This window comes from Apaloderma vittatum, unplaced genomic scaffold, assembly GCF_000703405.1.
Source record: "Apaloderma vittatum isolate BGI_N311 unplaced genomic scaffold, ASM70340v1 scaffold15665, whole genome shotgun sequence".
Taxonomy (NCBI): domain Eukaryota; kingdom Metazoa; phylum Chordata; class Aves; order Trogoniformes; family Trogonidae; genus Apaloderma; species Apaloderma vittatum.
Genome location: NW_009715615.1, coordinates 1 through 25,090, shown reverse-complemented (window position 1 = coordinate 25,090; position 25,090 = coordinate 1). Strand labels below are relative to the sequence as shown.

Genomic DNA, 25,090 nt, shown 5'->3' with positions numbered 1-25,090 from the left:
CCTGCTGAAAGGCAGAGATAGATTTTTATCTCGAAAATCCCCAAACAGAGCTCAACTAGCCTTCTGTGATGCATATTTGTGGCTCTGGCACAAAGGATGCTGACACACTTCTTGCTTCTCCCGTGATTTCCATCACGAGTGCTGTCCTCACCAGCACACCCCATCCCACCTTGGAAATAAGTGTAAAGCGCTCGGTTTGGATCAGGTGATTTTCTAGCTGCTCATCCTGTCTCCCAGTCTTCACATGAAGAAACGAACACTGTCATCTTTTTAACAGTTCAGCTGTTGAATGGTTTATTTTGCCAGGGTGTTATTTATTCAGTTGATCTGTTTCCTTCCTCAGTTTTGTTAATAAAAAAGCTTATTTGTTGAAATGAAATACAACTAAATTCCTCCTTTTCCTAAGTTACTTCTCCCTGGCACTCAGCATTTAGCATTTCCTGAAGAAAAAGTCATTCTTTTTTCTGAGAGGTCCTTGTGAATTTGGTGGCCCATATCAGAAACAGACAAAAGAGCTGACAAAGTAACTCCCTCTGTATTCCGAATGAAAAGAATTTTAGGCATTTCTTTGATAGTCAAAACATTTGGAAGCAGCTGAGCAGCTGGAGAGGACCAGATTAATTAGAGAGATATTTACTGTTCATATTGTGATAATAAGCCTTCTTCTTTCTCTTTTTTTTTTTTTTGGTTGTTTTTATAAACCCCAGGGAAGAAATTTTACAAATATCAACTAAAGAATTAAAAGAATATCTAACATTCCACTGAATATTTCAAACATCATTTTTGGGGGGGAGTCTGACTTTTTTTGTTCATGTAAATAGTGTTTGTTTGAAAATAGTGTATTAACTACCTCCTTTGTATAATTACTCCCTACATTTTTACTCCTATTTCTCTAATTCTTGTCAGCATGGAAAACACTGACTGAAACTAAATGGTTGCAAATGCCAAATAGTTGTATTCTTAGAGGGCAAAGGACAGGGGAAAGGGAAGCGCGAGCGGAAAATCTCTTTTCCAGCAGAACACATTTACAGGAAATACTCTCTGGCATTATCAGTTACACAAAGTTCATGTCTAATTTTACAGCAGCCTGATCTTCACACGAATATGAAAATTCCAAAGGAAAATGATTTAGTGAGCCTGAAAAAAAGTATTGCCAACCGAAGAGGTGAAGAGACTTCTGCCCATATGCTGTTTCTTTGAGACTGACCTGGGAACAGAATGATATCTTCAGATCACCTTAGAAGAGGGGGATGGAGAAACCGAAATCCTTCAAGTTTGGTTCCCTTTCCTTTTTTTAGGGAGGAAAAAAATTAATAATTACTGTAGAACAATGGAAACTGAGCACTGCCATAAAGGACTGTGCTCAGGGCAACATGACCTTGCCTCTGCTTGCAGGTAAGACCCAAGCAGGCAGTGACGACGGCTGCTGTCAGCAACTGGCAAATGTCCTGGCGTGGCTGAAAGACCCAGACTTATGCTCTGGCGTGTAACCGAGAACGTCCTTCACGGTCAGCAATTAATGCAATCACTGTGCATGCTCGCTCGTTGCACTTCTTGCGTAACTGCACCCGAAATCTCAGGACTGGCTATGAGAAACTTTGCAATAGACAGATTTATAGATACCATTTATCTAGTCCATGATTTAATAATAGTAAAATGAATCATGGCACTCTTCACTCCCATACTGAATGCTATCCATTTTCATTTCTTTTATAATGAGTTAAATGAATTAAGTTTTTATAGAAAAAATATAAATAGAACTGATCCTACATGCAATCCACAGGTAAAACAACCTTGAGGGTTGTCTATAGCCCTGGTGTGTTTAACAGTTTGTAACAGAGTGTTCTTAATAAACTCAGATCTAAATTTTGCATTTGTAATGACTGAAGGAGTAGAAACAATGTACTCCAGTTAAATCACACTTCAGGTGACAAGATACAAGACAGTTTTTGGTCTATTATGTGACACAAGGGAATTTTAATCACTGATCACAAAATTCTTCTTTTCATTGAAAAAAATAAAGGTCTTTGGCCTTATTTATAAAAATGCTTCTTACAAAGCAAGTTTTAATAAAAAAATTATTGCCTTAAAGGGTTTTGTTTTTTGTTTTTATTTCCTAATAAAACTGCATTTAACAGACTAAGTTTGCAAAGGAGATCACTGAGGTTATTATTTCTCCTGTCTACACCTACTATCCAGAATACAATATGACCAGTTTGCATCAAACAATTCACCACCTGAAATTCTCTCCTTTTTTATAAAGACCCATTTAAATAAAGTCATAATTACTAAAAAAATACACATTTGCAGATTGCATTCCAGGTTCTTGGGTCAGTATGGATTAAATGTCTTATTTTGAACATGACTAATTATGAGATTATGAAGCAGAGAATTCCCTCTGAGCCTGAGCAAACACTGAATGCATCATTTTGAATTTGTTACAAGGCTAACATGAACACGGCTTCAACTAAAATTAATGACTTAAAATAGAACATGAATATAGAAACTGAAGAAAGGAGACACGTAATATTCAAAGTCTGCATGTGGGGCTGATTCTGTCCTAAAGCCAGATTTTTCAAAAAACTTTGGTAGTTCTTTTTCTCTACTTTTTAGGAATAAGAGCTATAAAAATTTTCATGAAAAACTCAAGAGAAAACACTTACAAGCTCATACTTTAATTTCATTTTCCATATCCATGCAACCACAAGACTGCAAAGTCAGTTTCTCATTTTTCTATTAAAAACAATCTACTCTGTATAGCACATTCAGTCCTGTATATTAAATTCTATCCTGTATAGTGCAAAAGATTAAAGTGTGACTGTAATTTCCTGGATATATAACAGAACAGGTTTAATTCTTTTCTTTAAGACTAATCAGGATTTTGAATCCAAGTTGCTTTCATAGTAGAGACTGGGATATTTTCTGCTTGTTTCTTAACCTGCGTACTTATCCCTTGCGTATTTTTTGTCATAACTGAAATATGTTTTACAAAATACTTTACAAAAAAACGTTTTCTTAATTACATATAATATTTCTTAATCTTGATAAGATTTCTCAACGGTGCTCCTTCATCTCCAGTACTGATGTTCTCTCCTACAAAACAACCTTTCCCTGCAATGTTTGCAGCAACCTCCAATATTTTACAATTAAGCTGTCCAGGGTTTCTACTTGCTTAGGCGAAATTTACAGTACACCTACACTTAACGTTTTCTCAATTCGTATCTCTTTCCTCTGTTATACATTTGAATATAAGAATACATATCTCTTGTTATCTAAATGGACTGTAATGTTGTTTCTTGAAATTTTCATTTCCTTCTTAGCCTGTCATCTGTTTAGGCTGCTGCATGCATTTATCTTGTGCTGCCATCTGCTTGTTTCATCTGTTGCCTTACTTTCTTGCTTACTATGGAGATTCCCATCCTCTAACTTCTCCCTTTGAGCCCCAGTACAAAGTCTTGTACATATTTCTGCCTGTTTTTTCCATGAGTGCATCAGCAAATCTTTTAATTCAAAGATGTCCCATCTCATCTAAAACAATTCCATCTGCTAATGGCCTAATGCTGAGCTAATACTCAGCATGCATGTACCAGTTGGCCTAAGCAGCGTTTAGAAACTGTTTCCAGTCAATTTTTTGAGTCACTCATTAATAGTTAATTATTTTCAAAAATACATTCAGTGGTGCTAGTTTATTTACATTTCTTATTCTATTAGGTGGACAAATTCTGCAGTTTCTTCCAAAAAAGTTCCACATTTATACCAATGTTGCAAACAAGCTTTGGAAAACTCTAAACATAAATGTCAGAACCACGACTACCTTACAGGTAATTTTACAGAAAAGTAGTTCTTAATCTTCGTAACCATACTAATATTTTTTTGTGTGTCCAGTTTTGCTCCATCATCTGCAGAAAACAACTCTTAACTTTTATATTTTCTCCACTCTTATTTTTTCAACTGAATGGGAGTTGTGAGATTCTTACACGGCATTTATAGCAGAACAACTTACAGAGGTTGTCTATAGCTGCACTCATTACAGTCAGCTCTTATTTATGTATGGCACTTCTTTCAATAAACCTCAGAAACGTACAAAAATTACTTATAAATTTAGTTATAAAGGTTCATGCAGATAAAACAATATGATGTGAGAGACAATTCCTGAATATCTTGTAGCTGGTCAGGAAAATTTATTTATAAGACACAAAGAATGGTTAGATTTATCTCTGAATTTTAGGGACGTCTTAACTAAAAATCTAGAAGAAAGAAGATATTCAGATTGAAAGATCGAGAAGTGATTTTTATTTAAGGGCAAGGAAGGTATGACAGCAGTAAAACAAGGATAGAGAGATAGACTTCAGCAAACTCAGAGAACTATCTAGTTGAGTATTGCAGGAAGATAATCTAAAGAATAAAGGATTACAAGAAAACTGGCAAACCATGAAGATGAATGCATTAAACATAAAAGAAGAAACTGCCTAATGCAATGTAAGATTAAAATACTTAGAAAATCAAACACAGAAACTTAAATTGAGGATTACTTGCAAAAAGCAGTGATTATGAAAAAAAAAGATTCAGAGTAAAGAAAAAAAGAACATTGTTCAATAATAAAGTGCACTATCTAAAAGGCAAGTTATATTCTACAATGTGTTTACCTAAGTGCTGCATGAAAAAAAAAAGTAATAGAAAAAATTGTGCTCTCTTGAGATCACTAAAGTTTCTCCAACTGTTCGAGTGCATGTTTTAAGGAAGGTAGAGATATCGTGCCACTATACACAACAGGGTAATAATACAGGATGAAAAGAATTTAAGATATAGCTTAGGAAAATTTGAAAGAAGTTAGTTTTTTTTAGTTTAAAAGACAAAAGTTGAGAAGTTGGATGAGGGTGACAACATAAAAATGGTTTCCTAAAATATAAGAGGAAATAGTGATGAGAATTAAAGGTCCTCTATAATGAATGTACGAAAGAAAAAAATAATAATTCCCAAGCTTACTTTCCCTTGAGGAAGTTTCTTTCTAAACAGGTAGGTGTTGAAATAGAAAAATGTAAATACCTAAGGAAGTTGTGGAATTAAATACTTTAAAGAGGTTATACAAACATCATGAGGCATAGTCTAGGTATTAAATTGCCAATTGCAGAAAGTACTAGTCCTCCAACTCTTTGATTACAGAAACATATGATCAGCTCACGTGGCATTTCACTGCAACCCCAAATTCGTAAGAACGAACGCACAGTTAATATATGGGGAGACTGAGACAGGGCAAACCTGGTGTCTAACCTCAACACTTTAGGTAGCATTTTGTTTGTCTAAGTAAGTAAAATACAGTCTGACTCTCTTGCTTCCATATCAAAACAAACATAATGTGCTTTCTATATTAAGTGATATTATATTCTTGTTGCCTTGTTTAATCATTTGATGACACCTGCAGCATCGAACTCTATGTGATATTGTAAATCAATCACTATTAAGATAGTGGCTTGGAATTCAAGATCAACAAAAATAGAAGTATCAAATGGCTCCCTCGATGTCAAATTTGAAGGAAATAAGCTGCCACTCGGGTTTTATGTAACAGATACACATGATTCTAATATGACTGATAAGATTACTTTTCAACAAAGCTATATTAAAACTTTCATTAGTCTTCTGTAGGTCTCAGCATGATCACATGGATTTTTATCTTACACAACAGATAAAAATGCCACGTGACATTCCAGATAGATTCATACTTATAATGAAACAGCAACCGCAAGAGAAACTCAGTGTTGATACATACATGTGTGTGTGGACACATGCATGAAAAGGCTTTTCTGCATGTAGAACGTCTTCCTAAAACTAAACCCTCCTCTGCCCCACTGCACTTTCTGCTGTACCTCCTAAGTCTGCAGTAATCTTGCCCGGCAAGCTTCTGTAGGTATAACGGCACAGGGCTGTGATTGTTGAATGCAAAAGAAGGGAGAAAAAATATAATGGACATGACTCCCTTATTGAAGCATTTAAGAAAAACCTTAGAGGTGATGTTATATAGTCTGAAAGTAAAGGGGTCAGTGACAGTGTGCTAAAAAGACTGTGGCAGACTTTTGCAATCCAACCGCACTGAAAGGGCATCCTAAAAATCACTGTTCTCTGATTCCTAGTGGGGGAATAGAGCTTCACACAGCATCAGGTAACTGTGGTTCAAAATTGAGAGTTATGAAGAAAAACGTGCCTAATACCATACTGAAAAAAAAAAAGAAAAATATGTCATTACAAGGATTTGCATACTTAAGGTCTTAAATAGCTTAGTATTGTTCAACTTGACTATAATTAAACATATTTGGATGATGAGTGTCACAGGAGGAAGACTGCTGGTATGGACTACTTAAATTCATTAATGTAGTGGCATTAATTTACGTTAGCTGGGACAGTGAATTAATAAGTGGAGCTAAGGAAGAATTAAAAAAGAGGTAATTTGCCTTAGGAATAAGGTATTTCTTCAGTGAGCCCTCTAATAACACAGATTTCATTTTTACTTTGAAAGAAAAAGGAATGGAATGCGGGATTTATAAGTACTGACCCAAGTTTCACCCCGAATATTTTAGATTTACCAGTTGAGCATGTCTCGGTACATACAATAAATTAAAATTAACAGCTGGAAGATGACATACTCTTAAGACAAAAGTGATTTGAGAGGGAGACAGGGAGCTAGGTTAACCAGCTAGCTGGAGATTTCTTCTACATGGGATTTCCTGTATGATCACTCCAAGAAAATTCACAGCACAGAGAGACTATCAAGAGGAATGAGAAATATCCTAGTGTCTCGTTGTTTAAAGATCACAAAAGGAGAATGTAGAGAAGGATGGAGAATGATATACAATCCAGAAAGCTTCAAAAAAGGCTTAAATTTTATCTACCAAACTATGTCACATGCCATTCAGATACAAACCAGAACATTTTTCGGTTCAACTGTTCATTTAATTACTTTATGTTATATACTGTGTCACAAGTGTATCACACACTCAGAAATGCAAGAACTGTTCGGGTACACATTGACAGCTGTTGACCACTGTTCAGAGCTGACATTAGTGCTGAGAAAGTTGCTGGGTTTTGGCTCTATAAGGAACCCTAGAAAGTTACATTCATTCAGTCTGACACCTCATGAGAATTCCATGGCTACCCCAAGTGGAAATGTCATGAGCTTCTTCAACGGGCATTTGAGTCAGGACTAACAATTTAAGCCTTGTATAGAACAATTCATAGACCATTGCCTAGATTAACACAGCTTTTTTAGTTTTACTGACTTACAGTTGCACAACAAGGGATTCAAACCAGTGAAGAAAACGGTTCCATCCTTTGGTAATGACAGTAGGAGATATTTTTTTGGATCAGAAAAAGTTTTTCAAGTGTTTCCTCATAGATATTTCATTTTATCTTTCTATTGACACACTGAATGTGTCCCGTTTGCAAGAAGTCACTGCTGGTCATAAGCTTCCTGGTGGAGTTACAGCAAGACTGAGCTTTCTCCCATAGGACCTCTATTACTGTAGCAGTTCTGACATACAGATATTTTTAGTGGGACTGATTTGTCGGAAAACTTCTCTGCATACCGTTTCCTCTCACATGGTGTTAGCAGAAAAATCTACACAAAATGTATGACTGAAAATTCTGTGGGAATGAGCCATGACACCCAACTTACACTTCTCCTTCTGCCTGACAGGTGAGATCAATCCTACCTGCATGGGTCAGACCAATCCATCTCACCCACACAACCTCTATCATGCTGGGAAATTTCAGAGAAGTGAAAATCCATGAGGTATGTTTAAGGTCTTTTCCTGCTTACGTAAGTTGAGCAATCCTTCAAAACACAGATTTCAGGGTGCACTGAATGTAGTGAATTTTCTATTTTCAGCCTGAATTGAAAATTCTCAAGACGGAGAACGCCTACTGGCCCTACATTTCAATTAAATTTATATTGCCATCTTCAGCAAAGCCATCTGTAGTATGAGTGCAAATAAAATGAAAATTTAGCACCCCCATTCCTGAAATTTAACGTGTGTGTGGCATTTCACACATTTAATGTGAGTGCCCTAAATGTCACCGTTAAAGTAAACACATCAGTTTTTACCTAGCAGGCACAACATGTAGTTGCAATCTGTGACAATAAAGTCTGGCTTTATAAAGGGAAAAAAGTACCCAAAGGTGAAACCTGACTGTGATTTTCCACTTCACACAGATGAAAACTAGGAATGTTCATCCTCAAAATTGTCTTACAGGTCTTTTACAAAAACCCTCATATCCATATCGTAAATGATTTGTAAAGATAGAAAACTATTAAAAAATATATCTGCAAGCTATTTAAAACAGAATAAACCTACCAGTTTCACAAGACAATTTTCCAGTCTTTAGATTCTAGGCTGCTATTTTCGTAGTTTCCAATTGTTTATTTCTTTCACTTCTTAACTTGAAGGTTGCACTAAGGGCACTGCAAACAGGTGTACTAAGTCATGTCATTTGATGGGCCAAAGCTTCTTTCATGCCAAGGAATTACAAAGTAACTGACATGAATAAAAAAATACATTTAGAACTGAAGCAATTTTACATCAGGAAAATGAAAACAAGGATTAATAGATTTGAATGAACGGTCTTTTGTTTGTTTTTTTAAGTTTACAAACAGTGTATCTAAGATGAGAAGAGACTGATCGTGATATAAGACAAAAAAAGAAATCTTTTATATACTGTGAATGAAACACAAAGGAAAATATGAAAACAACTGCAGAGCAGGCAAAAAAAGACATCAGCTGATACATATTTATGCTTTGAAGTGCTACTGCAGTAGAAAAGACAACTTTTTAACACCAAATTCATATTGAATAGATTTTATACAATTGATAATTATAAAAATGGTCTGACTTTCAATGATCTGTTTGTGAAAGAAATTTAAACTAACTGCAATAAAGACAACAGAATCTAGATCCACATATCTTTAAATATTTCATCATTTAATATATATAAGCATCCTACTATGCAATTAAAGAAGGTAATACTTTGTGGCTATGAGTTTGCAAACATAAAAGCATGTGTGTATTTTTTCATGTTACAATGTGTCTGTCAATTACGTTATTACGTTAAAAATTATTAGAATGCTATGAAAGATTGCTAGGAGGGTTTCATTATGATTCTAAAAATGAATTTACTGCTTCAATCTCATTAAAAGATTTTCATCCATGAATTTCTCTTCAACACCACAAGGATTGTTACTGATTGAAAACTATAAAGAGAAAGCAATTTGTTCTTCAGATTATACCTGCAAAAGCTTTCTTAACATTTCTTGTATTTCCAATGTTGCTTTGGAGAAAACCAGTAAAGGATGGCATCTAACAACCCAGTACTTTATTAGACAAGTATGAAAATATAAGTGCTTACTAAGATTTAAATTTGTAGATTCATAAAATTTAATCAAGTGTAAGAATTATGCATCTGTGCTGCATTTAATTATATAAGATAATATACTTAAATAAACAGAAATCCACACAGTGACTATTATCACCATTTTGTTCCACACAATAAGACCCCCAAGCCCTCATTCACTAGAGTGAACAAAGAAATGAGAGCATATTGTATTACATAAAGCACTATGTATAAAACCAACCCAACCTTTAGCAGTGCAAATTTACAGTATTAAATATGCAGTAAAATAACCATTTTAAATTAGTAAATCCCACATTTCATATATTGTAAATCACAGAAGAATTGTTCATCGGGCATGACTTAAGAAGACAAATCTCAGCACTATAAATCTGTTTTGTTGTTTGGACCAGATGTTTTGCTATATTTTCATAGAATCATAGAATGTTGGAGGTTGGAAGGGACCTCTAGAGATCATGTAGCCCACCCCCCCTGCCAGAGCAGGATCCCCTAGGGCAGCCACACAGGAACACTTCCAGGCATTTTCCTCCTACCACAACAAACTAAATGAAAAATAATAAGACAAGAATCATGCACTTTCTCCCTTATGCACGTATTTCCTTTAGCTGATAGCTTTTGTTTTAACATAATAAAAGCTACCAAGTCCAAATTTGAAGAGGAGTCTCTTGATGTATTTCCAGAATATAGCCGTGTGGGTGTCACGCGAGTTGCTATGATTTCAGCTCTTCCATCTAATTGTCAGTTTTAAAAGTACTTTCAGCTCAGACACAAAGATTAACCATATCATTCTATGTGAAACACTATTATAAAGCAGACACAAAATGATTATTCAAGGTCACTGAGTGTATCATTCATTGAGATGGAAATTGTGTCTTCCATTTCTAGTTCTCCTTTTGAAGAGATTAATTCATATACATCAGGATTTCCAACAAAATACTTCCACTGGTTTATACATAAGCATCCACGTCAACTGCTAAAGTGTCCTTGTAAACAGTGATCTAACTTCCAGTTGCCTTTTTCGAAAACAAACCAAAACAAAATATCCCACAAAAAACAGGTATAGGTATATCCCTGAGGACTAGAGAAGCTAAATTCTTAGTTGTAGTGTGATTCAAGGTCACACTTAACTTCTATTTAGAAAGTTATTAATCTTCTAAATACAATGGTTTGCACTGAAATGACAATTCACAAAGCTGCTTTCCTTCACACACACATATATACACACTCATATTCGTGTAAGCATCTGTAAGTATGCAAAAGCCGGACCAGAAGTTTGATTAAATGCAAAAACTAAAATAAAAACCAGCAGGAGTAATAATCCAATCTAATCTGAACAACACAACTCATCCAGTGATTCTTGTGTCAAACCCGTAATTCTGGTTGAACCACAGATCAAATTTCATCAATAGAAAACCATCTCACTCCTGGATAAAACATCCAAATGTATAATTAGCCTCACTGGGAGAAATATGTGGGTTTGTTGCAGCCTAAATCTATTCAGATTCAAATACTAACCTTGAGATGTGGTTTTGCTATTCCCTAATGAGCAACAAAATACACGGAAAATATTCACAGTGAGGAGCTACATATGCTTCTTGTATCATTTAGCTACCTGTGTTTCCACTTGATAATGCAATAATTACACTAATACAAGAAAAATGTCAATAAAAAGTATAATTCTTCATGCGTATGGCATGCTTCAGTATCGCCTGACATGAATGAGCCACAAGGCAGGAAATATTACATATATTCTCTATATTTTTCAAATAAATCCCACAGATGTAGAAATTTCTAAGTGTCCTACAGTTTAACACTCATACATATTTGAAAAGCACATTATACACATAACGAAAATGCTTTCAGTTCCATGTTTAATTATTCTTCTTTACGCTATTGCATTTTATGTAGCAAAATCTTCTATAGACCACTTACTTTTTTGTCTTCGTTATACTTATGGAAAATTTCCTGTGCTCTTTCTTCACCACCATCCGTAAACAACATAATAATCTTATTGCAGTTAGCTCGAGAGACACTGTGCTGTAGGAGATACAAGCAGAAGCTTTTTTTTTAACAACTTACACATCAACATGCTTACTATTTTAACAAAGTAATGTGAAAACTTCCAAGGTCTTTCAGGATTTTGTTCAACACCCCTTTCTGAATAAAAAATACAATAAAGTAAAATACAGTAAAATAAACTAAACTAAACTCATTTTCTCTGTTCCATGAGACTTATATATGACTCATTTCAAATCTGTTCCAACACTGAGGAATGGGGATCTGGTGGCTCCTCTCACCTAAACCAATGCAAGAAAAACTCTTTAGCTCATACCCATCCCATCAACTCCACAGTGTTCCTCTACAGATGTTCTGCCCGATATTTCTACAGTGAGATTTAATCACAGAATCACAGAATGGCCTAGGTTGGAAGGGACCTTAGAGATCATCTAGTCCAACCTCCCTGTCATGGGCAGGGATGACTCTCAACTAGATCATGATACTCAAGGCTCCATCCAGCTTTGCCTTGAACACTTCCAGGGAGGGGGCAGCCACAACATCTCTGGGCAATTTATTCCAAAGTCTTGCCGCCCTCGTACTGGTGAATTTCTTCCTAAGAATTTCTTAGGAAATTTCTTTCTTAGGAAATTTCTTTCTTTAATCCTGCACTCCTCTTCACAAAATCTATTAAACTCACTGACCACTTAATAGAAAACTCTGATAATTTAGGCATCCTATAGGTACACCTAAAAACTCTAACTTAGAATTTAGAAATATTTTTGCATTTGCTGTTATTGTCACATCTCCTTCCATTTCTTGAATTCTTTCCTTTTTAAATTTTTTTTAATACACTGGAATAAATGGCTAACTTGTGGAAAAGTATTTTAGAATCAGATTTACAAAATATATTGCAGCCAAGATATGGCTGCCTCGAGCACTTTTGTAATTAGATTGCAACTCAGAGGTGAAGAACTGAGCATGCTCTGTTATTTCTGGAGAGCAAGTCAGGGACAGAGAGAATTGAACAGAAGCCCCTCTGACTCTTCATTCAGCAGTCAAAGTAACTAGTAAAGCCACTGAGAAAAAACAGTGCTGTGAAAAGGAATAAAATGTTGTTTCACAGCCACAACAATGAAGAGATGAACAGGAATTTTGATTCCTTATGAAATTCAACTTCTCCTTTCACAAAGCCATAGTTTTGCTGCATGAATTTACTATACAGTCAGAAAAAGAAATCGGGGTCAGCCTTACAAAGTAAGGGTCATCCTTACAAAATTCTTAGTTCTCCTTTGCTTTAGTCTTTGTGACTAGATAGTGACTAACTTTCACCTGGCTGGTCAGGTGAGATGCTCCTATTCCCGTTTGTCACTTTTCATCCTACTCTCTGATCTGATTCCTTGTTCTTCTGCAATAAAAAGACCTAAACACCAAAGCCAGCTCTCAAACATCAGTCAATAATGCACAATATTGCAGTTCCATGGTTCTACAATGCTCCTAGACAACCAAAATATAAAGCCTTTATCTGCAATCATTATTCCTCAGAGTTGATTTGTATTGGTAGTTCAACATTCAGTGAATCATTTGAAAATAAACCAAGTCCAAATATTTTCTTACATGTAACAATACATAAAACTTACTCAAAATCAATACATTCTCTCTAATCTCATCAGTACACTGTGCTTCATTTGGAATTAAATAATTTATGACCATTTTCTGCTTGGAAATATAACCAACAAGATACTGCTTTGGGCTGCACTCTTTTTGATATTAAAAAAGTAATAAAAGTAGATATGGATACTTCGTAAATAAAGGAACTCACCTACATTTATAGTGATTTAATATAGAGGTAAAAACAAAATCAAAACAAAAAAAAAATCCAAGATTTTAGCCTCCAAACAGTATTGGAAATCCGAACACGAATACAATCAAATCATATAACATTTTCTCATCATATCACAGAATCAGAGAATTGTCAGAGTTGCAAGGGACCTCTAGATATCACCTAGTCCAACCTCCCTGCTAAAGCAGGATTGCCTAGAGCACATCACCCAGGATTGCATCCTGATACAAACTTTGCATCCTGATACATGAACTTCACACAGAAGCCTCTTATAAAGGATCAACAGGAAGGCAAAATTTCCACTGCAAGGCATCCTTTTTTCCCATCTTTTCCACAAAGATGGAGAAACGAGGGCTCAGGGAGTGAATACAAGTGATTTTGCAAAGCTGGTGCAGTAATCTCATAATTTTTCTGAAGAGTTTGCCTCAATGGTCCAATGTATGTCTCTGCCTTCTCATCGCAGGCCACAGCTGAATGTGTTGCCTATACAGCAGTTTTGCCAGTACAAAAACTGGCTTCTTGGCTTAAAGCACCAGAGAATATAAATTGGAACTGAGTCTACATATTCATTTTTAGTACTATCTTGCACTTGATAACAATCTTTTTTTTCTTCATTCAAACACGCAAGCAAAATATAATCCATTTTATACCATGGCTAAAATTGCTTCTGCTCTATGTAAGTTCTGTTTTATATAAATTTCACCTCCCTAAAATTAACTTGTTTAGTAGCAGGTCAGGACTATACCTTATGATATGACACTTTAGGAATGCATTTTTCATTATGAGTTTCTTGCCACTGAGGAATGAAAAGGTAAACCACAATAGAAATTCACTACTCAAGAAAAGATGACTTCAAGGTATTTTTGTTTGACAAATTGTAGTTATTCTGGTGTGCAGACATAAAAAAGAAAAAGATCCTAAATTACTGAAGCCGAAGTATTATTATTTTTGAAGAAACAGCAACTTAATATAACAATACATAATGGAAAAACACTGCAGAAAAATGTTGAAACACAGATTATTGGTAATCACTTGAATTAGCGTGTTGAAAAAACCTGGATTTTTTATTTTCATGGAGCAACATATTAAACAGCAGGTTTGCATGGCACAAGTGAAATACTACATTATATTCGGGCAAATTGCTTGAAATAACTGCCATTCAGAAACAGTACTCCTGAAACTATTATAAAAATTTGACCTAATAAAGATGATGCCCTTAAAGCAATTGGACTATTCCAATTCATAAATATACAACTAGAAACTCTCCATAAGCATTTTTTTTTATTATTTGTTTAAGTCATTATTATATCATCCTATCATCATTTGTCAGCAGAGCCCAGCACTAACCCCAACACCATCATTTTATTCTTCCTGACAGATGGATTTGCTGATATCTGAAGATGAGTGCACTTCTATAAACTAACACAAGCTGTTTCCTTCCGTTGACAGGACAAGAGGCAACAAGAGGAACACAGGATGTTTCACCTAAATATGAGGAAGAACTTCTTTACTGTGAGGGTGACAGAACACTGGCACAGGCTGCCCAGGGACGTCGTGGAGTCTCTGTTTCTGGAGACTTTCAAAAGCCACCTGGATGCAATCCTGTGTGATGTGCTCTAGGCAATCCTGCTTTGGCACGGGGGCTGGACTAGATGATCTCTAGAGGTCCCTTTCAACTCCGACAATTCTGTGATTCTGTGAAATACACAATGTCCAGCCAAAATTTACAGGCTTGCGGAGATTCTGTGAGGTCAATCACACCTCTGCCTCCACTTACAAGAAAGACAGTCCCATTAAGAGACAGATCTCCAATTAGCTTTCAAGAATTTTTTTTTAGTCGTGCAAAAAGTCCACTTTGAGCCTTCTCCTGTGTTTGGGTCTTAATACTGCCTGTACAGGAAGGACATGTCTGGTGTCACCCTAAATGTAATGCATAATGTTAATCAAGTATAAATACTGTGAGGAGTAAGATGAGATTGGTGAAATTTCTTGTGTCTTCCTGGTTCCCTTCTGCCTGAGATGGATGAAGAAATAGGGGAAACGGCTTTGAGTCTGCTGTGATAGTTCATCAGCTTTTAAAAGCCTGTTTGCAGTTTTATAAAACCATCAGCAGAGGGCACCCAATCATTTCCCCACCGAACAGCTATGCTCATCTATGGAGTGATCTGCTGAGAAAATATCCTTAGAAACATTGTATTTTCCTGTACTGCATTAAAATTTAGCAAGGTAGGAATTTTTCGACCAGCTTTAGCCTTAGGCTGCCTATACAATGGCAGGGAAGTGCCTTGAACTCCAGAACCTGAAAACTGGGAGAAAAAAATAAAGATTTGTACACTTAAATACAACAGCACTGATATATTGAAAAAAAAGTTATACAAAGAATACACTTCATATGTATTAAGCTAGATTCTTTGCTGCTGTAAATGGGTATATCTTTATTTACACTAAAATGTTAATATGCTGTCTTCAGGAAAGTGAAAAGTAAATTTATAATAGCTGCACAAGCTATTAAAAATTTACTAATAAACCCCCTAAATTTGTAATAAATAGGAAACATTACTACTCAGAAGGCTAGTGCTTGGGTGCCAATTAGAAAGTATAATTTAGTTAAAACATGGAACAGTGCATTTAATTTTTTGAGGAAATTATTCTTTTTATTTATGAAAAAAGGAAAGGAATTAGAACACTCTCAGGTGCCCAATATTCCTCTGTTAACTAAGTCATTTTGTCCGCTTTGTCCTGTTCAAGCCATGGTCGAGTATTTATGACTTGTAATAAGTATGAAATTGTAGCTTAACTAAGCTCTGCTAGGAGATACTAACATATAGAGATTCTAACACAGAGCCTTCTATTTTAGAATTGCCTTCAACTCAACCACTACCACAGCAATGTGTCAACTGATAATCAGATGTTAAATGAAGAACTGGCTGAATGAATGAAGTAAAAACAGTACAGAACACATCGAAACACAAATCTATTCACAAATTTCAGCAGCCTGCTGTTGGGAGCCACAAAGAAGAAAACATGTTGTTGGGATAAATTTACTTGCTAAATAAAGGTTTGTATTACTACCACTTAGTTATACACTGGAGGAGCATGCAGTGGCCACCTCAACATTCATGTTCTCATTTTTCAGAGCAGGGAGAGATGACTTTCATACTTACATTTAGAAGCTGTTCAAAAGCATAGCTAAAGCCTTTTTTGTAATCTGTAATTCCTTTAGCAGAGATTTTATAGACAGCTTCTTTCAGCTTCTTCTTGTTCCTCACATTAGCTTGGACGAGATGATTAAAGCAACTGACGTTCTGAGCATTATTGTTAAACTGTAAAATAAACACAAGCAGTATTAAAAACAGGTAATGCTCTTTTCTAGGTACTGTAATAACAAAGGTTAATGTTTTCTTGGTCCATGAGATAAAGCATGTCACACCTGAATTTTCACTTTCTCTACATTGATGATGTCCAGTAGTGTCTGAATATTCTAAAATCAGAATATATATATATATAAAGACATTTTGTGCTTTGTATTTAAATCTGAATGAAAATCTCCTTTTAACTCTAACACATTAATTTATGTTTTTAAGATACTCTTGATTAATATTATGAGAACTATTGTCTTGGCCAATTTTTAAACTGTTTTATTTATTCAGATTTCGTGTGGGAGCTTTTTTTCTTACTGGCAAATAAGATGTCCAAAAACTCTGTAAAACTCCATCTCAGTAAGGGCACTAAAATCCAAACATCCTAATTTACGTTTCCCCTTAGAATAGATTATTATGTCTTTTCCTGAGTAGGGGTCTTCAGTGAAAGTAAATGTACAGGCAATTTTACACTGTAAACCTTGTGCAAATCCTTAAAGAAACTTAAAAATCAGGACCTTATCGCTTTACACCTCAACACTGCTAATTAGCTCAATAGTACTGTATAGAAGATAAGGCAAATAAGGTTACAGATTTCAATAACTGCTTAGACAACTTGCACGTCTAAAATAAATCCCTGAGTACTAGGTGCAAAGTACAGAGAGAGAACTGCTATCAGCAGCAAGCATCAACTCGTGCTGTAGTTGTAGGACGTAAAATAAACAGAACTTAAAATGATGAAGGGATTGATAATATCAAACTTTTTGTAATAACGCATAATAATTCCATCCAAATTCACAGGATGTTTAGGATGTACACAGACTTTTCCATCTCTTGGATCAGATGGGTACAGATGCATGCCCCTGGCTTTTACAATCAACCAAAATGAATTAATAATAATTTTTATCAAATATCCACTTTAATCAACGACACTTCTGCTATCGAATTGGTAGGAGCAAGGATGTAACAGCAACTATGGCACAGCTTATGGCAGAGAAGAGTGACAGATCAAGGCATCATCCTCAGCAGAAGGCTTAGCCTAATTTGCTCCAGATGCTTTGGGAAAATAGCCACAAAGCTGCAACTGTGAGGCACTATTATGAGGACATTTTTTTATGCTGGATTCCTGTTTATGGTTCCACTTATGATTTCTTATTCTCGCAAAAAGGATGTGGCAAATTGGCCCATGAATTAGAGACCTTAAAGCAAGAATTTGTCCACCTCCTCTTGTAGTATCCTCATTGCACTACAAGCCACTCCCACCTAAACAATAAAGCACACTATTTCCATTTTGAGGATTAAGCAGTTCACCTTGTCATACCTTGTGACCTTCATATTGTACTTTTGTTCTAGAGAGCTTATTTTTACTCATTCCTCATGAGTTAAAAACATCTTTTGGTGAGATACTGATATTTTTAGGGTATAGTTGTTTTTTTGAGGACTCTCTTAACTAAAAATCTGTATTGGTTCTTGCTAGGCAGAACACACTACAAGAATACTCATATAAGAACCTTCATATATCTTTCTAATTAATTGGACTATTATTACTCTGTCCCAGTTTTCTAGCTCTGGTCCCCAGGTGATTAAAATCCGTGGGAGTAAGTTATTCTCAAATGACTTCATGCAAAATTTTCAGTTCCCTTTTCGATCAATATGCAGTTCCCAAGGTGACACAAGGGGACTAGTGTTTCCAAAAAAAATTAAAAAGACTGAACAAGAGCTTTAACTTTGAAAAATGCAATGTTAATATTTGACCAAGTATTCTACAGAAGTCAGATGTATGTAGTAATATCACAGAGGCTGCTCATTTATTTTTGTAATATTGTATTTATTGGCATCTTAATTTTTGTAATAACTATACAGATTGTATCACGTGTCTAAATTATTTACAGTAACAAAAGCATGAAAACAAGATGAGAGAATGAAGATTATATTTTTTAGTTCTCCCAGTGTCACGATGCAAACTGCTCCTTTAAAATAAATGAACGCATGGAATTGGATTGCATGTAACCGAATTTTCAGCTGGAATATCCCTTTAACATATGCCATATTTCTCGGGAAACAAGACTTTGGTAGGACCAACCATCCACTGTGATTAAAATGTAAGATTTCCAGCAGAGGTCTAACATTTTCATTGCATGATTTTAAAGTCATTATCTTTTATAAAAGTTCTTTCTCTAGGCTCAGACAAGTTATGGTAATTCATTTTTCTATTTCCTCTCACTATTGTGTACTTATTTTTATTTGGTGGATTTAAGCAATATGTTTTCCCATTTAAGCAAAATCATGAGATGATCACACAACTGTAATTCATTCACTTTGATGCAAAACACTGACACACAAAACGGTGCTTCTTACAGAAGTCTCTCCACACACAAGTAACCAGTACATCACCCAGTCATTATTAGGTACATTAACCATGTTGGAGTGAAATCGGTATTATGTTGTGGCATTATTTTAGCTTGTCTTGACCTAATTGTGCAGCCAGGATGAGAAAATTGCTGACATAAAATAATTTTTAAAAGATGGTCTGAAGATTAATTCTAATTGTGAGATGTGATGAAAGTACAGATTTTGTACTTGGAAGAAGAAAAACACTATCTGGTAGGTAGCTCTGCTTTGCAAAAGCCAATTTCATCTGAAGATGAAAACACTGATCTGCTTCAACAGTGACATTATCTGCAAATTATTTAATGAGCTAATATAAATGTAACCATAAGGTTAATCCTATGGTCAGAGCATGCCTTTTCTTGGGCTATAGCAAATGGCAGTTTAGGCGTTCAAACGAAAATTTGGTGACAAGAGAAAATTTCTCCTTGAAATGCTGCTAACACTAAACTGCAAATTAATTTCCTGCAAATGTATCAGGGTAATTGTTTCTATGAAGGTCAGGTATCTAGCATACGGATCAGTAATTAGGGATACAAAAAGGCTATTTTAAAAATTGACAGGAATAGTGGCTCAAAGTGTTGAAGCAGTTAACCAGTAAACTGTACTTAGTGTACTGTACTTACACATGATGCAAACTAGGGCAAAGGATCAAGGTCAAAACATCCACATCTACAGACTGACAAATGCTGATTTAAAATGAAGGTGAGAAATAACACACTTGTAGAATAGAGTTACATCAACCAAAGTCTGAAAATGTCATCGTTTAATCAAGAAAATATATGAGCCAGCTGTTTTCAAATACATCAGTCAACCTTAATGTTAACACCAGTCAGCAAAGCAGGTGAGAAGATATTTTGATTAGAAAAAGGAATCAGTAGATAGAACAATACTCCAAAATGAACATTCATCTGTTTGCTAGGAGGCGAAGGCAAGACTGAAGGTTGAAATGTAACTTATAAAAGTGTCCAAAGGGGGGAAATGGAATTCAGAGCTACGTTAATTAATTTGAAGTCCAGTAAAATACTGGAGTAACTGAAGGATTTCAGGTGTAAAAGTCTTCAGATTATATTTAAAACTGGCTTTTAATAACACTAAAACAATTTTGCTCTTTAATCAGTTAACCATGTGCAAATACCAGGACCATTCATAACTTTGAATTGGCCAAACTGAGCCAGCTTTCAGTTGCAGTCACTTGAAATGTAATAGTAATAGTGGCATTATAATTTTTCACACATTAAAATACCAGAACTCAAGTACCTGCAATGAGCCTTTAACGATTACAGGTACCTTAATATTGCTTATTTGAGTTTGGAAAATATCTTGAAAACCAGTTAACAATATACTCAGTCTCTTAGTATTAAAATGGAGTGAAGAATATGCAAAGTTTTAAAAACTAGTTGCCAGTTCAGAAAGTCCATGTTCTTACAAAATCAAATCTTATGAAAGGTGTAAAATAAAAGTAATTACGATTCACAGTTTATAAAATAAAATATTCTTAATCTACACAAAATATGCCACCTGAGTACTTATTAGATTGGCATTTCCCCTTAATTATTGCAATAAACATATCACAAAAATGCTACTGTAGTAAAAGGAAAACAAAGGGAATTTGTGTATGATGCCATGGGCTCAATGAGTCACTTACAAAACAACAGATGACATTTGCAGGCAAACTATTCAATTGTTAAAATCTAAAGCCACCCTCTATAGTATGTCACTATCAGTTAGAGCTTCTACTATTTCAAGTATATAAAAAGCCTTTTCATTATTTAAGCTAAAATAAAAGGGGCTCACAGCAAAAGACTTGGAAATCATTCTATGATTCTATGATTCTTTGATCATAGATACCCTTAACTTTTTATTTTAAAGTATCTTGAAGCTTTAATGCAATTAAATTTGTCTTTTAATTACAGTAAGGTATAGGGCCTAGATGTATTTTTCATCATATTATTTCTCTCTACTCAATTTATTTATATCCTTTGTATTCCTTGCCTTTGGAATCTCCCAGAATGATCCTTGAGTCTGAGGAAATGAAGACCTCCTATTCACAGGTTTGGGCAGGAATATCAAAGCCTGTTACTGGGGTACTAAGAGTGTCAAAGAACTTCACTCATTTGACCTCAAACCACCGTATATGGAGCAACTAAATAACTTGACAAATAAGTTAATCAATTCAACTCTGAACAAAGGGGTTTGAGTTTAATGCTGCTTGAACCTTGTCATTCTGAAGAAGTTCAGAACCAGAAATACTAATCTGATGGTTTTACAAGCACTTTGTCTTTATCCTCCTATTCAGAGAAAGACCAGCTTGCAAAACCAGTGGAAATTTATGCAGAACTGCAGTGAAATATTTAAATTCTAAAGACCTTTCCTCTCCCTTAGGTTGCTCCATTGAGCTGTGGGCTCCTCCGGGCACATAGACCTCTGCAATCCACAGTGCCTCAAGAGTTGAACCAATGGCCAAGAGAAGGGGTTGTCATTCTGAAATCGTCTTCGATTCTAGAATAGTTACTTCCACATTGCTAAAAGCCTGCTCTTTCCCAGACTGGAAATACTTCTTTTAAATTATTAAAACTCCTACCCCAACACTAGGGTAGTAAAGGCTTAAAGGGAAGTGATATAGAGATGTTGATTTATTTTCTAAATCTCTTCCTGCTCTAAGCACTCTGTAGATATGATGGCAGATCAAATGGCATCATATGATGGCAGAATAAAAAGACTCTAAAGGCAGTTATTTTTGTTAAGAGGACAGTATAAGACAAAAGAATGTAAGAAAAAAAAGTCTGCAAAATGAAGAAAAGATTAATATTCAGAAGTGGGATATACAGGGACTGAAAACATTTGTGATAGTTATGTAGAAAGATCAAAGCTATCGAGCAGTTTAGGAGAAAACAGTAAACAAAATAGGTGAGAAGGAAAACACATTTGTTGCTTCCATATATTGTTGGGTTTTTTTTGGTTGTTGTTCTAAAACTACATTTGATGCAATATATTAACAGTTGAAGAGATACAAACTGGCTTGTTTATGGGGATTTTTTTTTCATAAACCTGCCTTTTGCAGATAGCAGCTGACCTCTGCCCAGTTGATAAGCTTTAGCAAGTAACACATAGCATATAAATCCCAGAGACATCGACACTTTAGCATCACAGACATTTTCAAACATTACAGAGCATCCTGGACTCCTTATGAAATAGCTCAGAAGTGTTCTCATTTTGTTGGTGAGAAAAGTGAAACAACAGGGAAGAAAACAAGTCAATCTGAGGCAAAGACACGGCCAGAATCTTTAATCTCAGTTCCCCACTACTAGAGCACCAGAATATGCCTTTTCCCTTTCCTTTGTGCAACCAACCCCAAATCCTCAAATTTGCCCTTTCACTTTGTGTCAGTTATTTTGCTATATTCTATTTTAGCCACCAGGGCACAAATTCTCAAGGTATGAATTCTCATAAACAGCCTACCACTTAAACTTCAAAATGCATACACAGCTAACACGATTCATTCTGAAGGCTACAGCAATGCAAGAGGAAAATCTGTGATTTCACAGGCAACATATAAATTGATGAATGTTTCAAATTCTCTTCTGTATATCCATCTATCTCTTTCTCTATATCTAAATATATCTTCATCTCCTGAGAGGCATGAGGGATATAAATCCGAAATCTAATGTCAATCATTCTTTTGGCAAGTGTAGGAGGTTATTTAAATGCAAATAAAACATTTCAATTGATTCTCCTTCTTCTATGAAAGGAAACCCAAAGCATCCCCTTCCCTGCACTGTCTTGGAATTCACATTATGTGTAACGCTAGCAAAACAAGCAGGCATCAGAAACAGGAGCACAAGAAGAAATATTATAAAGAATTAAAGAGTAATATCTTGGAGCATTAATTTATCTTGATCAGAAAGTGTTTATTACTATTTCTGACAGTAACTTCCTTTTTCTCTGCTCTATCTGATGTCTTAATATATCACATTACTATATGGACAAGGCACTAATACACGGAGGAAAGGCACTATTCTCAGAAGGATGGCAATAAGTTGATGCAAATCCTCAGGAAAAGAAATTGAGAAAAGCAGCACTTAGCTCTATGATTCAACTTGAAAAACACAAAATCCTTTGTAAATAATTTCATTACTAGAAAATACAACATAAACAAAAAACGAATTAATCAAACTTTTAAAAACTTTTTCAAGTTTTAGTCAGTAGGTGGCACTAAAACAAAAAAAGTTAAACTGGTTTTACATTGTTACTTTGAAATGGGAAATTTACATTCCTGGTGGAGGTCTTTGGCACTTTCTGCAACTAGCATAAATTTCTTATTTCAACAGAAATACTAAAATACTCTTGTGTGCCGGATGAGTCAAGAAGTAGGAATATTAATATGAAAACTTCCTCCCTAAAGAAAAATTTCCATATTCTGTACACAAGAGGTGGCAGCACCAGGAGGATTAAACCCTACTTTTTCCATAAAGAAGGTCCACATTACCTAAACAAACATCTCAATTTTCAACAGATTTACAAACCATGTTTATAATACTCATAGCGAAGAAGCTCTATAACAATCTTCTAATTAAATCACAGATGTACAGATGAGTTTCTACATATCCAAAATATGTAAAAGTTGTAACATTCTTACTGAAATTCAATTCAATTCTCAATTCAAGAGAGACAGGGACCTACTGGAGAGAGTCCAAGGGAGAGCAACGAGGATGATCAAGGGACTCGAACATCTCTCCTGTGAAGACAGACTGAGAGAACTGGGGCTGTTTAGCCTTGAAAGGAGACAGCTGAGAGGGAATCTTATTAACGTGCATACAAGTATCTGAGGAGTGGGTGTCAAGAGGAAGGGACAGTCTCTTCTCAGTGGTGCCCAGCAACAGAACAAGAAATAGTAAGGTTTGAGTTAGAACATAGGGAGTTCCACCTCAACATGAGGAGCAACTTCTTTACTGTGAGGGTGACAGAGCACTGGCACAGGCTGCCCAGAGAGGTTGTTGGGGCTTCTTCTACTTAAAACCCACCTAGACATGTTCCTGCGTGGCTGCCCTAGGGGATCCTGCTCTGGCAAGGGGTTGTGCTAGATGATTTCTAGAGGTCCCTTCCAACCCCCAGCATTCTATGATACTATGATTCTATGAATATTGTTCAACATCAAATCTATATAAAAATACAGATTTTCCCACTCATCCCTACTTTCTGCCTCCCTATACTTCAGTCATCCCAGTCAGTTTACTAGCCTCTACTAATTCAACAGAGCATGTTTAACTAGAATCTCCTGAAATTACTCTTCTAAGCAAAAAAAAAAGCAAAGAATTAAAAACACTAAAAAACTACCCTTCGAAAACTCTTAAATGAGACTTTCCTTAAGCCACATGTACAGTGTGTATCTTTAAACATTCAGAAATGTTTGTCTTTTATAGAAAATCATATAAACTAGAACAAAGCAGTAATTCCTGCACTTAGACTGTTTACTGAGACAAAATGTACATATTTAAAATGACAGCTGAATAAATCAGAAACATCACACTGGGAATACCGAAAATTGAGAAAAATACAATCAGCTTGCTGAAGACCTAATCAGATACTACTGCTGCTGACTTTCAATCTGCTGAGGTTTGTTGCTATGCTACTTCTACCTCATGGCTAAATCAGTTTGGTGACCTAGTTGTATCTATATGTATTAAAAGAGCAATAGTGAAATAGATCTGATTTCATCAGGCTTTCGTCTTGTAGCTAAATCCAGCTTTGCTGTTTCCTTCTTCTTTTTTTTTCCTTTTGCTTTAGGCTTGGTAATAGGATTTTAGGGTTAATCCCAAGAATAACTGAATCTTGAATAAGGCTGGTTAGAATCTCTATTTCAGCAGCGCAAAGATATAAATATTTATCAGAAGCCATTTAGAGAATAGTAAGGAAGAAATTTGAAAAGTTTTATTCCCATGTAGATCCCAGTACACAGAAAATTTGAGGCAGTTCAAGTGATAAAGGTTTGTGATCTGACATGCTAAAAAATAATACGTGGTATTAAAGTTCAGCATTCATATCTTGCTGTAGAATAATTGTTTTCTCCTATCCTGACTTGCATACAGAGAAGCCTTCAAGTATACAG

General features: G+C 35.3%; 1 protein-coding gene across 1 annotated transcript in view; it reads right to left on the bottom strand.

The window, feature by feature from the left end:
* Positions 1–16,557, bottom strand: part of LOC104273794 (voltage-dependent calcium channel subunit alpha-2/delta-1-like) — a gene marked incomplete at both ends in the record, with an annotated part of 48,869 nt that extends 32,312 nt beyond the window's left edge. The window contains 2 exons of the mRNA XM_009869229.1: positions 11,329–11,433; positions 16,399–16,557. Coding sequence (XP_009867531.1) covers positions 11,329–11,433; positions 16,399–16,557 — 264 coding nt within the window. The remainder of the gene's footprint in view (positions 1–11,328; positions 11,434–16,398) is intronic.
* Between the last annotated feature and the right edge of the window lie 8,533 nt (positions 16,558–25,090).